Here is a 17325-nt window from a genome sequence, read left to right as displayed (position 1 = left end):
CTGCACAAACTTGATGTTCATTTTATCCAGGTGGAGAAAAACCCTCTTCAGTGTTTCAAACCTATCTGATTTCATTCAAAAATCATAAAAAATCCTCAAGATTCTTAATCCAATTAACTATTTCTGTTTGAGTGTGTGTATTATATTAGCAGTTTATAGTTTTGAAATTCATGGAATGTGCTAAATTGGAAAGTTTCACCCCAGCGTTTTTCATCTAGTTGAGGAACCAATGCAAAGTTGGCTACTCTTAGCTGCAGCAGAAGTGCAATATTTCTAAGTTTACAAATTCAGGACTTGGAATTCTTTCAGGGCAGTCAATTAAGAAGTTTTGAAGATTACCATGCTACATGATACATTTTTATTCGATTTCGTCTATTTTGGTGGCCAAGGGAAGTATTGAATACGATTTTTCTTGCAAAAATTTCATATTTCTTCTTTTAATTTTCATTATTGATGGTATAATGTATAAATTTCATCTCTGCTAAAAGCCCTATCATTCTTAACAAAAATACAACAAAAAAATATGTGTTATTTATTAGCTCTCAAACTACCATTTTTTTTAACACTTCTGTTCACGGATAGTGGCACACTCGTTTTAGTTAAAGTCCAGCTTCATTGGTGATTGAGTGTGGTGGTACACCCACAATAAATGTTCAAAAAACTGCACCCTGCAGTATAGCTGACTACTATATAAGTTTTTAAAATCTGACTTCACCGCTGAATTCCTGGTGAAATTCTAGCCCAAAATCTTACACCACATGCCCTCCTTCCCATTTAAAGAAATGAAGTTGGATCCAAGATGGTGGTCACCAAGATAGCAGATGTTGTCATGACATGCACCACTTGCCCACATTAAAATCTTCCTTTGCTGATGCAGTACATCAGACATGAGCATTTCTACATTCTAATTTATTCATATAGGAGAAATATTTATTTTACAAGAGAGCGCTCAACTAAACTTATAAGCTTATATTACATTTCTTGGATCTGAAGTGAAAGAAAGTAATAATTCTTCGCTGCATGCAGCCCAGAATATGCCTCTGCTTGGACACACACACCTGTTTTTCAAGGTTGATTATATATTTTAGCATTAAATTAATGGTTTGTATAGAATTATATGCTAGTTAACCCCTTAACCGGCGTGGAACTATATATAGACTCTTGCTGCATGACTATAAATAGACGGTGTTTGAAAATTAAGTGCTGTTGTATTGCGGCAATTCATAAATATAGACTCCTCTTTTTAATGCTTTACAGGTCTGTGCAAACAGTTTGAAAGCAAACAGTCCATTTTTTATGCATTGTTGGTATTGAAAAAAACAACCTTTGTATTGTGTGTTTTCCTGCATTTTACCATTGTTACTATATGGACTCTATTGATTATTGTATACTGCTTTGTGTTTGGTGGCTTTTCTTTTAGTTTGAGAGCTGCTTTCCAAGAGAAAGTTTCATTAGCTAGTGGTGTGCAATGGTACCTTTTTATTTTGAGTATTGCACACAGAATTTTTGCAAAGGCGGGGAGAAACCTCAGACATACTGATATTCAGCATCTACTGGAGCATGACTTAGATGATGATTTCCTGGATGTAATCTCTGATGTTGAAAATGAAGGTACTTGCAATGAAGATATTGTTTTCAAGTGATGAAGATGCTCAAGACGATAGGACAGGAATTGGAGAAAAAGATGGTTAACACATTCGGGTCTGGCCTCATGATACAGCATTGTTACCTCTGGTCTGCGGTTTTTGGTTGTTCTTCAAAAAAATCATAAAAAAAATATTTTTAATTTGTTTTTATTTACCACATATTTCTTAAATCTACAAAACTTCCTCTTTTCAATGAACAAAAATTTGTTAAATTTTCTTTTCATTTTCAGACATTTTTTAAGATTTTTTTCAGCAATGTTTTGTGAAGAAGAAAAAAGTACAACATTGTAACAAATGTTAATATAGAGATATTTTAAGTTCGTAATCTGGAAATTTCAATAATTAACTACAGAAACTATCAATGCATCTTTTGAATCTTGCATAAGAATACTTTTTATGTGCACATAACAAAAAATAATTACAAATTACAAGTAATTATCTTTTGTATGAAAAAAGTGACTGCAGGTTAGGACCAGACGATGTATCAGTTCGTTCTGCATCATCTGTAAAAATTAAGCAGATAAATAAATAAACTAAATAAAAAAAATTTCATTTGACATACACTATACAAAATAATAAATGGAAAACTAAAAATACATTAGTGCATGTAGGAGAATCAAGCAAGAGGCAAGATGAATAATTACCTCTTCTCACTTCATTCATAAAATACTGGAGTTTGCAACACTGTTTATATTGTCTACAATAATTATTACGAATATAACCTATACCTTCCAAATCTTCAAATTCATCTGCATCATCAAAATCGTCGCTAACTTCAAACTCTGAGGCGGAATCCTCTATGCAGCTGGATCTAACGACGCCATTCTAAACAATGCAATGTACATCAACCCGACAACAAACAGTCGCAGGTGCGAGATAAAAATAGCACATGAGTCACCTAGCGGTCGGAATTTCAACAGAGGGGCTTGAATGAACACGCACATGAGACGAAGTACGAGCATAGCCCGTTGTTCAATCAGCAAAGCGATTGCATACCGCAGGACGGGCTATGCCCGTCGTTGGTCCACATTGACTTTTAGTGCACTGCGGGCTATGCCCGTTGTGAGACCCCAATGTGTTAAACTAACAGCAGTGAGTTGGAAGATGAAACTGCATCTGATACATGGACTGAATCTTCAATGGTAACCAGAGACCCTTTCCCATTCACAGGTGACAGTGGTGTGAAGTTCGTGTTTTCAAATCCACAATGTCCATTGGATATATTTCAGTATTTTTTGATAAAATGCTGATGGAATATATTGTGAGCAAAACAACTTAATATGGTAGTAAAGTAGGAGATTACAAAAGAAGATCAGGTAAAATGAGATGGAAAAGCAGAGACCTTTTATGGAAGGACACAAGTGTTGGTGGGATGTACGTATTCCTAGCTCTCATTATTCTGCAAGGGATTGTCAGAAAGCCGACAATCGAATCTTACCACTCTATCAAACCTCTGATATCCACTCCTTTCTTCTCAAAGTGCATTAGTAGGGACAGGTTCAGCTTACTTATGAAATATTTGCACTTGTCTGATAAAGTAGATCAAGATGTGCCAACAATAAAATTTCGAAATGTGCTAGACTTTCTTCTTGGAAAGTTCAAATCCCATTACATTCCAGCGAAAAATATTATTGATGAATCATTGCTCTTGTGGAAAGGAAGACTGAAGTGGAAAAGATACATCCCTCTCAAGAGAGCCAGGTTTGGCATTGAATGTCAAATATTAGCAGAAGCAGAAACTGGCTATGTTTGGAATCTTCTAGTGTACACGGGTAAAAAAACGACTTATCCCTGTAATATTCCAGGAATATCTGAAGAAATTAGCAAAGGATTCACCAAACCAATGAAGATAGTTTTGAGTCTTATTGAACCATTATTGAATAAATGATACACTCTTGGAATAGACAATTTCTATGCCTTTCCTGAACTTTATGAGATTCTTGTCACTAACAAAACAGATGCAATAGGAACAGTGCATTTCACGAGGAAGAACCTTTGCAAGGAAGTAAATGAAAAAGTGTTGAAAAAAGGTGAAACTAATGTTAGGTTCAAGAGTAAGCTCATGCACATGAAGTGGCTAGACAAGAAATATGTACATATGCTGAGCACAATTTATGATGAGGAAGAAGTCCAGGTTGCAGGAAAACCCATTAGCAAACCTACAGTATGTGTACAGTATAAAAGGTGTCACATGGGAGGAATAGATCTAATGGACCAAATCACATCTGCTTCCTCGTTTACAAGAAAAGGAGTTAAGACATACTAAAAGAAGACATTTTTTAGATTGCTTGAGACAACTCTTCTCAACAGCCACATCATTTACAGGTACAATGGAGGTGGAAAGAAATTTCTTGATTTCAAAATGGATCTTGTTGAGCAGCTCATCAGTGCTTATCGAAAAGTTGTGTACTGGATTAGGAAACCAATAGGTCCACTCAACTTAGGAACATGTCCCACAAGGCTTACAGGAAAACATTTCCCAGTTGAAATTATTACAGGTGATGCACCTGGTCCCAAGAAGAAGCTTCAAAGAAGATGCATGTATTGCACACTACAAAACAAAGTTAGAAGAAGTATCTATTGCTGTGATGTATGCGAGTTGCCATTGTGCATCATACCATGTTTTAAAGAGTATCATACAGTGGAGAACTTACCAAAGTAAATATGAGCCTGAGAATAAAAGAAGGACTATTGAAAGTGACATTATATCTTGAATGTAGATCACAATTGCAATTGTTAGTTTTTTTGTTGTAAGTTAGGTATATGACTCTATAGCAACAGAAGTTTTTGTGGAATTATACAGGGTGTCATTTTAATGGCACCCACGGACCATGGAAACGTATAGAGGGCATCAAAACAAACAACATTTCTCAGTAACATTTTTCTCGTTTGTGCATAATTTCGGCGCTACAGTCGTTCAAAAAAGCCCATTTTGCCACCTGAATGCTGGCAACCACACACAACATTTGATTGCATTTGTGACGTCATATCCCATCATGAAGCGATGCATTCCAAAGTTGCCAGGGATACTCTTATTCTGTGAAAAATGACATAGCTACAATCAGCCACATTATGTACCGTAAAAGAAAACGAGAAAACACGTTCTTTAACCTAACAGAAAGTAAACAAACGATACGAAAAATGGTAGAAAGAAAATAGAATTCAAGTGGAAGTGGTCATATTGAATTTTGTCTCAGCTTACATGTCAAATATTTGCAAATCTAGTTACCAAGTTCGCATCTACAATTTATTTTATCCACTTCGTCCTTCTGATACTAGTTGTCTGTGCCACACTGAACAGATGACAAAATAGAAATGAAAGAACTCAAAATTCCAAAGGTAAGCAACACATCATATAATGTATATTCAGGGCATTATGAGGCAAGTGACAAAAATGGTTGAAAATACAGGGATATGAATAGTAGTAAAACAAACTGTCCGACAGCTGTGTTTATCTATGCACTGGATACACATGTAATAGTTTGCAACTATGAACAGGGCAGTATATTCGCTACTGATTCATAATTAGATTGTTACTGTGGTTGTACGTGTTTTTGCTGTAATGTAACAATGTGAACCTCGTATACTTCCGTTATCAGCACAAAAGTACCACAAGGCATCTGGACACAAACCTGTAGATATCAACCTTTCAATGAGATTTGCAAATATTTGACATCTAGCTGGGCTTAAACAGCCACATGTAAGCTGTGAGTCCAATAAAATGTATTGTTGTTGATATTTAACATGTAGACTGAGACAAAATCCGATATTGCCATTTAATTTTGAATATGTTTTTACCATTTCTCATATCGTTGGTTCACTTCCCCCTTCCTCTGAGATGACTGCTGATCTTTTGGCTGGTAGGCTATGATGTTCGGTCTACTGGACGCGTTTCTTGGTTCGTTTTACACCTAATCATGTGGTTGGTGGTTTGTCAATTTTCACAAAATTTGTGTGTTCCTTGCAACCATGCCATGTGCTGTTTCGCTGCAGGAAATGACGTCACAGATACAATCAAATGTTGTTTTGGGTTGCCAGCATCCACGCGGCAAAATGGTCTTTTTTGAATGGCTGTAGCATCGAATCGACGCACCAACGAGAAAAATGTTACTGAGAAAAGTTGTTTGTTTTGATGTCCTCTATACAAGTCTGTGGTCCGTGGGCACCATTAAAAAGACACCCTGTATATTGTAATCAAAATATATAAAATTTCAGCAATATTAATTTTGTTATGTGTATTTTGTTTGTTATTGAAGAAATAAACAAAAAATTGATAAACAAAAAAAAAACTATTACACATTTTACCTTACGAAAAGTAATTAAAAGTACAAATTAAAAATAAGTGTATTTAAAATGTGAAAATAAAAATAATTTATGAATCCAAAAATTAATAAATAATGGTAAATTGTGGCATAGTATATATATAGATTGTTTTGATTAACTTCATTTTGCGGAGAGTCTAAATATACTTATTATTTATGATGAATTTATTTTGCGGTGGTGTCTATATGTAGACGATCTTTTTTTGTCCAACTTCTCTTCAAGGATGCTGCGGTAAAGGGGTTAATCTTGAAGGAAACATGATATACAGTCAAAAATTTTGGAAAACTGCATCCCAATAATGTAACATAATATTGGCATTTTTTAGATAGGAGGAATCTAAGTTGAGCTCACCTAAATGTCCTTGAATTGTTTAATTTGTGGGTGTAATCACTTGACTTAAAACTTCCAGTTTGCCACGTACTGTTCTTATATAATGAATGAGGTATGTGTGCAAACATGTATCTGAACAAAATAAAAATATACAAGAAATTAGCACTCAGATTGAAATGGTAAATATACCTCTGTACTGTGGCTTGTCTGCCAACAAAAAATAAACTTTCCTTACACCTCCAGTTTTGGCACCAAACATAGCCGCTACTGCCTCTGTAAACAAAGCTGATGCTGATTGTATGGAATATTGTATCTGAAGAATTGGGTGCAGGTTTAGAAATATATAATGACATCTTTGATGCAGACTTATTCATTTTCCTGTTGGTTTATACAGTTCTTGCGGGCGTCCCTGATTTGTAGAGGTAACATCGTCACTATGTAATCAAGGTGTCCCAATTTTGATACTCAGTGGAGGTACATGGGACATTGGTTCAAAACCAACTTTAAACTGTAGGCCCAGTCCTGATTAGCCTTTCTGTGCATAAAGTGAACATAAAACAACAACTCAAACAAAGCTCACACATGTATAGTCACTGTCGATGCACTGAGTAACAAGCATACAGCAATTTATGGTCGATGTAGAAAAGAGGTTCCTGTTCTTCAATTTTATCAGATTTGTTTTACTGAAAACATGCTCACAGTCAACATTTGAATGTAGTAGAGATAAAACAGCAAGTGTAAATTTTTACAAGCCATACATTAGCATATGGACCATGATCTAGACTGTACATCTGTACATGTCATGAAATTTCCATATATGTATGGTAGTGACCGTATGGTTGGCAAAGCTGTGTTTTCACCACTCGATTTCCCTCCTCTTCAATGCTACTATGCGTGGCTTTGCTCCACAGTTACCTGGGACAGGGTATAGTAAAAAATTTCACCACTTGCAGGAAATTTTATGACTTCGAGTGTAAGGAAATGATTTCAGGAATGCCTTGAATTGTAATTATTAATGCAATATGGTGTCCAATTTTACGTTCAAGCACCAGGAAAAATTTAAGAAAAGAAAATGTTTGAAGAACTAGATATCTATCTTATCTAGGACATGAGCTTATGAATCTGTTGCTCATCTGACATGGGCACAAGCCGCTGTGTGGAAACCAACTATTCGAAATTTCTCATTAAGATCTTTATCTGGCAGCCTCCAAATTTCAAGGTCTCTTCTCTCTAATTACTTTCATTTGAATTCAGTGCACTTCATCGGATAGTGTCTGTCTACTTTTTCATATTGCTCACAGAATACAAGTAAAGTTCTGTGCATATTTTAATTTAGAATTTTGACATCTTTAGAAGACATGTTATTGTTTCCAACCCTAAATAATCATCATGCTCTAGCATCCATCAGTTGCCCCTCCCCCTATTATAAAGTGATAGTAAAGTCAACATTCGAGATGCTGACATGAGCAAATACACAATACAAAGCAAGAACGGCTGAGGTGTGTGACTTCTGGATGAGATTTGTTTCTTTTTCTTACGTATCAGAAGGACGAGTGGATAGACTAACCTGTAGATGTAAATCTGGCAATGGGATTTGCAAATATTTGACATACAATGATGAAATCTAATAAATCACTTCCTTTTGAACATGTTGTTTTGCCACCATTTTTTGCATAATTTTTTTTATTTTATATTGGGTTACTGGACATGTACCTCGCTTCATTTTACAGCACATAATGTGGTTTGTAGTTTGTTATTTTTCACAGAATGTGTGTGTTCCTTGCAACACAGGCATATACTGTTTGTTTCATGACAGGAAGTTACAGCACAGATGCAATCAAATGTTGTGTTAGGGTGCCAGCATACAGACAAATAAACAGGTTTTTTGAATGATTGCAGATTTCTGTGGTGCCATTAAAATATAGGCCTCTGTATATATATATATATATCTTGTTTTGTATGCTTAAAAAAGTTCTAGTCTACCATGATGAAATATTTAGCAAAAATGAAACCATTTAAATAGTTTCTTCTATTATTTTGTTACTGATGCACTTGATCATTATTATCCAAAACCCTTCCTTCACTTAATTTTGGAAATTCAACCCAGAGTTCAAATTTAGTAATGCAGTGCTGATTTTTTAAAATACGTTTTCACTAATTACTGTATATTTGTGTTACAGGAGACTTTGTAATAGAATATGTTGGAGAAGTAATTGATAAGGATGAATGCAAAAGGCGTCTGAATGAAAATTGTAGAGAGAAAAAGTATTGTCTTCAACTTGATACAAACCATTTTTTAGATGCAGAGTTTCAGGGCAATCTTTCAAGGTAAGCTATTTTAAAAGTTAAAATATTTTCCATGAGAAAACATTGCACATACAGTCAAAAGTTTATTTTGTGAACGGTAAGTAAATTTATCTCTGGTCTCAATCCTACAATTTCCATTTTAATTTTCTATCAACTAACTTGTGGCTGTAATCGATAGATAAATGAATTGTTTCATAGGGAAGTGCATACCGATCAACACTGATCAGAATGCTACATTTTCAAAGTAGCTTTGCCACAGATACAGCTACATCTACTAAAAAGTAGCTCACTATACCACTTCCATGTGCTACTAGCTACTTCACTACTTTTGCACAAACAACTTAAAACAGTCATGTAGATATTCATAAGAAGCCCTTATCTGTTGTTCTTACTGCATAATAGATTCCATTAGTTGTTATCATGAGACTCATAATTCGATATATTTTGATAGCAGTGTCACCATCTGTGACTTATTTTAAATAGTTTTCTTGAGAATGAGAAGGTGCCTAGTGACCTATCAATTCAGATTTGATATCTCAGATTGTAGTTTGGATGCTACCCATATTAGTGTTTACAACTTTACATAAATATAATTTTGGAGGGTTATTTATTTTTATATCTCAACATATTTTCATGAGGAATAATATGAAGACTACAGACTAACATGAAGACATAATTGAATAAAAAATATCAATGGTAACTGTGACCAACAACCAACTGAGAAAGAGCTAAAAACGAAGGTATTTATAGGGCCTCCCCTCTAGCATTGTGGTAAAGTCCTCGTCTTGTAATAAATAGGTCCTGGGTTCAACACTCGGTGGGGGCACGTAGTGGCTCAGATCCCATATTAAACTGTGGGTCCTGTCCCAGTTAGCCTTTCTGTACATAAAGTGGACTTAACCCTTAACAGATGTGGCATGGTCTCTGGGATCTGCAGCATAGAACAACACTCTCATTCTTGGAAGCAATAACAAGCACTTTTCTCTCCTTTTCAGTAGCTTCATATTTTGGTATATTATGTGACCCTCGCTGATTTTTAGTTTTAGAACAATAGACATGCATCGGTCCATGGACCAACATGATGCCCTTTGCTTGGTATGGAACCTTGTGCAAGACTATCCATCTTTTATTGGAAATATCCTTGCCACTTGATTTGATTGATTGATTGATTTATTTGCTTCATTTTACTTTGCTTTTTGTGCTACTTTTCGCTAATTTGCGAAGATGGGGAGGAGTGATGATATGATGAAATTGATGAATGGACACTCACAAACACCCATGCCCAAGCCGGGATTCGAATCAGGGACCCCTGGCTTGCCACACTTGAAGAAGTTGGAAGTGAAAGTGAATTATCAGATATGGAGACTGATAAAAGTGATAATGAAGCACTTATTTCCACTGACTACAGCTACAATCAATGTGCTTTTTTCCCTCATTTCGGCATTGTGCAGAATTTTATTGTGTGTGAATTTTTTATGTGATTTTCTTTTCTTTGGGTAACTGCATATATGTTCTGTGATAATTGAACAAAAAAATGCTTTTTTATCTTACAGTCATATGAAAATGAATTTATAGAGCTGTTTATGAATATGTGACAGATTTTTGTAGCATTAGATGAACTGAGTAATAAAAATGGCAATAACAGAAATAGTGGATTAATGTTATCATAATTCCATAAAGGAGGTCCAAAACATGTGATAATAATGTGTGAAAAAGTTTGCTAATGTTTCAATAACTCATGGAATTAATAAATTCAATTTGGTGGGCCAAGGCACCAAGCTATGTCCTTGGCGTTACAATGTGGCATGATGCCTGTTAAGGGTTATAACAACAATTCGAATAAATGAAGATATAGTTACTTTTTGCTGAGGAACTAAGTAAATATGGGGCCTCCCTGATGACATAGTGGTAACGTTGTCGCCTTGAAATCAAGGGGTCTTGGGTTCGATACCCTGGTGGAGTTACATTGCACAGTGGTTCTACACTTTAAACTGTAGGACCAGTTCTGATTAGCCAATTGTGTATAAAATGGATTAAAACAACAATTGAAACAAAGTAAACATATCCCTCTACACAGTTATACTTGGCTAGATTTCTTCCTTTTCTGCTTTTCTAGTGATGCAAGAAAAGAAACTATCACTAATCCATTGCCTTCTGATATACTTCACACCAAACCATGCCCACTTCTATCCATGTATTCTTGCAAACATGAGGTAAATAGAATTATTAGCTGCTGTGGCACCCATAGCATGCCATTCCATGAAATTCTGTTTAAAGAGTTTTGCAATTTGAGTGGTATCATAGCCTTCATAAGGTAATAGCAGAAACAAAATGATGTGATAGGGGTTTAGTTATAGTGTTGTGTGTTAAGTTTTGTTATGCGACGTATGGTTTTAGAAGCGATATCAGTTGGGGCCTGTCTGTGGCAACCAACGAATGGCAAGAGTGCAACTTTGTACAGTTTGGAAAGTGTAGTGCACAAGTCAAATGCCGTGATCTGTATTTTTCTTGTGTGCAAGAAGCTTTCATAAAACTCGCCACTTTATAGTTCATCATAAGATGGGGCAAGGCATTTTGAACCTGTCTGTCCATGTCCCATAAATGTCCATCGCCTACAGCAGAGCTATCTATCATTTCTAGAAGAAAGTTGGAGAAACATTGAGAAACAACAAGTTTCAACACACACACAATGACCCTTTCATTTTCATTCCATCTTGTTATTTTCGTTGCCACCATGTTGACAGCTGAGTTGTTGTGAATGACAAAACAATGGGTGTTCAAGTTTGTCTCATGCAATAACCCTTCATTGTTGTGGGTATTCTCGAACATTGTGAGTCTGGATTAGTTTTAGTTCTTATATACTTTAGTGATATATTGTAATCCCATGCAGAAATATTCACTCTATTATTTCACTGTACTCGTATACACTGTGTATGCATTATAAAAAAATTGTTGAATGTTGCACACAGCGAATTTTCTGTCTTTCCCTTCCGCTAGCAGTTAGTTTGGCAACATGGCCAACCATTTACTACATGGGAGACTACCAATGAAAGCAGTGGGTCTTCTGAAGTGGCATTGTGTATTGAGACTCGTGATGAAGGAACTACAGCATCTTCAATGAACCCAAAATATGCATGAAGTTCTTTTCCAACTGGTAATGTTTGTGTAGGCAATCTGCTTAACATGTCAGCTACTTCTACTTTGCTGAAATGGATTATACTACATTGGTAAGATGATAAAACTAGAGCTCATCTCATCAACCTATTTGATGAATGTTTTGAAATGGCTCAATCAGAAGAAAATATAAACTTTACAGTACGTGTCTGTAATAATCTCGATCTTGGATCCGAATAGAAATTTGCGAAATCGTTTGATTCTGTGAACTATGGCTAATGCTTCTCTCCCTACCTGGGAGTATCTCCGCTCCATCTCACTAAAGGTGGTGGATGAGCAGGAGATGGTCTGTAGACTGCTGTCGACCCTATGACACAATTGCATGCTACAGCCGAAAGGAGGCCTATTGGTGATAAGTACAACTGGCTTTGTTGGGTCGAAAGGCACAATGGGATTTACTTGTCGAAGTTCCGCCATGATGCTCTTGAACTCACATTGACAGTTGCAGTCCCAGTTCCAAGTAATGTTTTTCTTGAGTAAAGAAAGCATAAAGTGAAGTTTGGAAGCTAGGTTGGGTATGAACTTTTGATTTAAGTTGATCATTCCAATGAAAGAACATAGTTGTGATTTGTCTTGAGGTGGCAGAGAATTGAGGACAGCCTCCAGATTCTTATCAGATGGCTGTATGCCAATGCCGTCAATCTTGTATTCTAGATACTCGATAGATGAGGTTAGGAATTGGCTTTTGTTGGCGCTCGCTTTCGCCTTGTGTTTGGCCAGATGACTCAGGACATGTGAAACACTCTTGCAATGTTTCACTCCTGATGATGACATAATCAAAGTAGAAGGAAACTCTGGGAATATCATCTAGGATCTTTGCTAGGACCATTTGAAACAGATCTCCACTTGTGTTTGTGCGAAAAGGTATCCTGTGAGCTTTAAATAATCCCCAAGTTGTATTAACTGCAGTGATGCATTTGGCATCTTCAGAAAGCTCTAACTGTCTGTAAGCCATTTGAACATTTGAAGGTTAATTACCTTAAAGTATTTACACCTGGCAAAATTAGAGAAAATATAATTGATTCTAGCAATGGGAAACTTGATGTTTCCTGTCATTTTTTTCACATCATAAGTGAAAAAATGCAAGTTTCGAAATATTGAAAGTTTATGTTTAAAAAAGAAATCTGAATTTCAAATTAAAATAAATTTCTAAACTATTTAGAACAAATGTGATTTACTATCATACAAACATGATATTTCATCCTAATTATTATTTTTCTGTGTTGCTACATGCGACTTGTTTGAGGTTGTTCAAGGCATTGCTGTAGCTACCAATGATACACAAATTGAGTGATCATATACCACTTTATTCAAGCTGACTTATGATGTCAGTTCAATAATATTTTCGACATTAGAATTCTTATAGCAACCATAACAATTTGTAATATAAAAATGAATGTAATTATAGACATTTTATTCAATAAACAATAATGTGAGCTACATGTTTTAACAAGGTTTCATTTTTCTGTAATTTTTTTTGTTTTGTCTGTGACTGAAATGAACACCATTAGAAAAGTATATTTATTTATTATATAAGTATTTCTAAATATAAGTTCTGAATGGTTGTGATTGAAAATAACTTCCTTATCTCTATATGGATATCAATTTTTGTGATTTTGTAGTATGAAGGGTTCTTCAGCTTCACACTTTATCTACCTACACACACAGAGAGATTGAGGCTCCATTTATTACCTCAGCATGCCAAGCAGAATGCAATTCACAAATGCCTCTCTTGATAACATAGTTGTGTTACGTAGGCTATCCAAATTGCGTACAATGGTAATATTAGATTTCTGTGATTCAATAAACAATTTAAATATAATGTTGATTTCTCTATCTTAAAGACAATAATTATGGCCCTTGTAATTTTCTGTTATATTTTCTTTAACTTCACATATTTGTAAAGGATGATTTCAAATGTCCATAAGGCTTATGTTTTTAATAAATTTCACTGAAATTTAGCTCTTATGGATTAAAATAGTTATAATTTTGAACCAAGAAAAACACATATTTGCAATTAAGTGTCAACAATAAAAGAATTTGCTTTCATTAAATTCACAAATATAATAAATATGAAAGGTAAGAAAGAAATATTTGATAAAAAATTAAAACAGTTTCAAATGATTGATATGATTCAGAGAATCATATAACTTGTTCCTCAAGTGCAATACTTTTTTGACGTTGCATCTAAAGTATGGTAACTTAAAAGCAGCCTTAAACACACATGCCCAATTGAAAATCAAACAAATTTCTATGTGACTACAGTTATTTATATCTAGTAGAAGGAAAGTACATGGGGCATTCCATTGCCACAGGTGGGACATGCAGACTTCATTTTTGATAACAAAGTAACTATTCTATTGTAATAATTTTTCTCACAGTTTCTGTGCAATGAAATATGAAACTTAACACTGTTGATTAAATATAACTACCATTATAATACTTTCCCACATTTGTAGCTATAAATTAACAATTTTCAGGGTTGCTACAGACCTGGAAAACCTGGAAACCCAGGAAAAGTCAGGGAATTTCAGAGTCAAAAGAAGTCAGGGAAATTTGTCTTGATTAACAAATGTTTCTTTGTTGAACTGTAGGTGCGATACAATGCAATGAACGTGCCAGGCTGTTGATTTGAAGGAGGTCATTAAGAAGTGTTGCATGCACTTTAACGAGAAATCTTCTTGCCAGCCCTTGATGTCAACTTTTAGGTCCCTGTTATAAATCTGACACAACAATGGTGCCAGTAGCAAGTGGTGCAATGTGGGGAGGTGGTGAAGGAGAAATTTCCAGAGGGGCAGACATTTTTGATGAACCTCTAAATATTGCATGTAAAATGTATTGATTTATATTTTCTTTCTTGTCTGTATGGGAGCTAAAATAGGGCGGAGCTGTTGATAAAAAAGGGGGAGGAGCACCTTTTAACAGATGTCTGACACTGTAGTAGGACATTGTGTCAGGCATTCTGAGGAAACATGGAAACAAATGAAGGCATTTATGCAACCTAATATTTCATAGTATGTCGTGGTACGACATTTTGTCAGACAAACATTTAAGGTCCTGTTCAGCCCAGTTCGGTACATACTGGAAACACTTCACATCAGTTCGTAGGTGAGCGCAGGGGTAGTGCAATGGAGGGTTGAGGGGGTGCAAGGAAACAACGATGTCAGATCTCTCAGATTTTCCCCCGCTGGCCCTCTTATGCCCTTGCTGAGCGAAAGCTCTGATTCTCTGTCATCTGCTGGATGGTAGAGGTCTCAACAGCATTGCAATGCCTTTTCCGTTCTGTGGATTTTAATGGATTGATGTTCCGTGTGTGAAAAGTGTGCTCTGAAATCTTTCGGCTTGTGATTGTTATCGCGGTGTTGTTTTGTGTTTTTGTTAGTTTCTTGATTTATTCGTGCTGCATGGTTGTTTCTTTGTTATGTTGTTTTTATTTTCATTAATTATTATCGCTGTGCATGAAGTGAGCCAGGGGAACAATGGCCTGTATATCTCCGGAGTGCTACAAGAACAAGCATAAATAAAGCATGGCGAATTAAATGCGGAAACATATGAAAAGTATTTTCAAGAGAATTTACATCCAAATTTGCCACCTGCTTCAGTCATTGTTGAGACAACACTCCTTATCATTCAGTCAGAAGAGAGAAAATCCCAACAAAATCAAGCACTAAGTTGGAAATTGAGCGTTGGTTGTCTTTAAAATTTGTAAAATTTTAATTTACCCCCACACCCCCTATACACCTTCATGGCGTGGTGCTATGCACAGGGGACCACTTTACCTTTTTTTTTACTTTTCATTCATTAGATGAAGAAACATACAAAAAAATGAACGTTTGTTCCGTTTTCTCGATTTGATTGAACAAGTTTGTTTAAAGTTCACTTTATTCTCAGATAAGCTAATCGTGACTAGACTAGAATGGAATCCATTGTCAATATGACTCCATGGGGAATCAAACCCTCTACTTAATTACAAGACAACATGGTTAATAACTACACTGTCCTTTCTTTTTAATTCTTGTACCGAGTTTTTTTTTAATAGCAGTCGTGATGTGAAAATGGCTTGATTCTTTGGTTAACTCACTTTAAGCCACGCTTTTTCATTAGAAAATCATTGCTAATAAGTAGGGAGACAAATTTATGGTAAATAAAAACTGAGGAGAGCGGTAAATAAAATGTTAGATCAGCGGTATATACCAGCGGTGAAAAAAAAATTGGCACACACTTTCTCATTATGAGAGAAAACAACATACAAAAGAGCTATAAATTTATAAACTATTTAATTTTTATATACTGTACACATACACAAGTAATTAGCTGTCCAACCAAAAAGAGAAGATCAACACAAAATCACTTCATTTCTAAATTGCATATCTCAAGTGATTTATTCATTGTATGTATTTAAAGGATATCCTTGCTGTCCAACAAATAAAATAATCACTACTGCACATACACAAACACATGTTGAAAATCACATGATGATAAACAAAATTCATTCATTACTGAACACCAATGACACCATTGTTTTCCTTGATGTGCGGAAACAGACTAATCTTATCGCAAGTTAAATGAAACTGGAATTTGAGGAGAAATTCGGGGGAAGAAGCGAAGTTTTCGAACTGAGATTATGTGCATGGGAAATCCCAATTTGCAGCGTCTTCCTGATGTGATCGAAGATAAAACGTTCTTCAGCTGCAAGTGGTAGGAAACTTTAGGCAAACGTATTGTTACAAATCGACAGTTTGCGCGCACAACCTCGATTGCCGGTTTTTGCGTGTTTTCTACTTAATGCAATGATATTTCACGGTTATTTCGCGAAAAAGCGTTCATTTCATGGAAAAGCACACATTTCGCATTACTACGCGAATAAAACTCATGCATATTTCATCATTGGGGGTGTAGTTACGTGCAGAATGTTCAAAATTGCATCTTTTTTTCACATTACGCGATTTCGCGCATCGCGAAAATTCAATGTCCCTACTAATAAGCTATGTATCATTTAATTAATCTATGAGATTGTGCATTTACCAAAAGCATATATTAATTCTAAACATCGAAATATCGTAGTATAGATGTATTCAGTAGTATAGATGTGACGGAATCAAAGGAAAAACATTGTTAATTTGCGGAAAGAATATTCGAATACTTCTGAGAATTGTAAGTAAACAATGAGTGCAAAGCTGTAAGTCATGCGGCGGCCTTTGTCAGTAACTGACTGTTTGTTTGTTTCAATTTTTGTCATTTTCAGACCCAAAGCTGGATACAGGTCTGGTTCCAATGTGCATTCATGTTTGTTTAAATTTCCAAGATATGATTGCTACCTCTGCATTTAGCCCATTTAATACATGAAACGAAACGATTTACACATTGAAATCCAATAGAAAAAAAAACCACCTAATTTTTGCATGTGCTTTTACAAGCACCTCGCATCCCTTCAAACACTGAAACAAAAAGAAGTATCTGTTGGTGTCAGGTGGAGGGACAGTGAGAACAAAGTGCATAGCAAAAGCACTTGCTGTTTTTAATTTGTTACACTTTAAACATGGCA

At 35.4% G+C, this 17325-nt stretch overlaps 1 protein-coding gene across 1 annotated transcript in view; it reads left to right on the top strand.

Annotated features, from left to right (window-relative positions):
- The window catches only part of LOC145983623 (nuclear receptor binding SET domain protein-like), a 282177-nt gene that overhangs the window by 259291 nt on the left and 5561 nt on the right, over positions 1-17325 (top strand). Inside the window, exon 10 of the mRNA XM_083116686.1 lies at positions 8480-8627. Within this exon, the coding sequence (XP_082972812.1) occupies positions 8480-8627 (148 nt within the window). The remainder of the gene's footprint in view (positions 1-8479; positions 8628-17325) is intronic.

This window comes from Lepisma saccharinum, chromosome 2 (genome assembly GCF_977018435.1).
Source record: "Lepisma saccharinum chromosome 2, izLepSacc3.1, whole genome shotgun sequence".
NCBI lineage: Eukaryota > Metazoa > Arthropoda > Insecta > Zygentoma > Lepismatidae > Lepisma > Lepisma saccharinum.
Note: the sequence above shows the minus strand (reverse complement) of the source record. Positions and strands in the feature narration are given on the sequence as shown.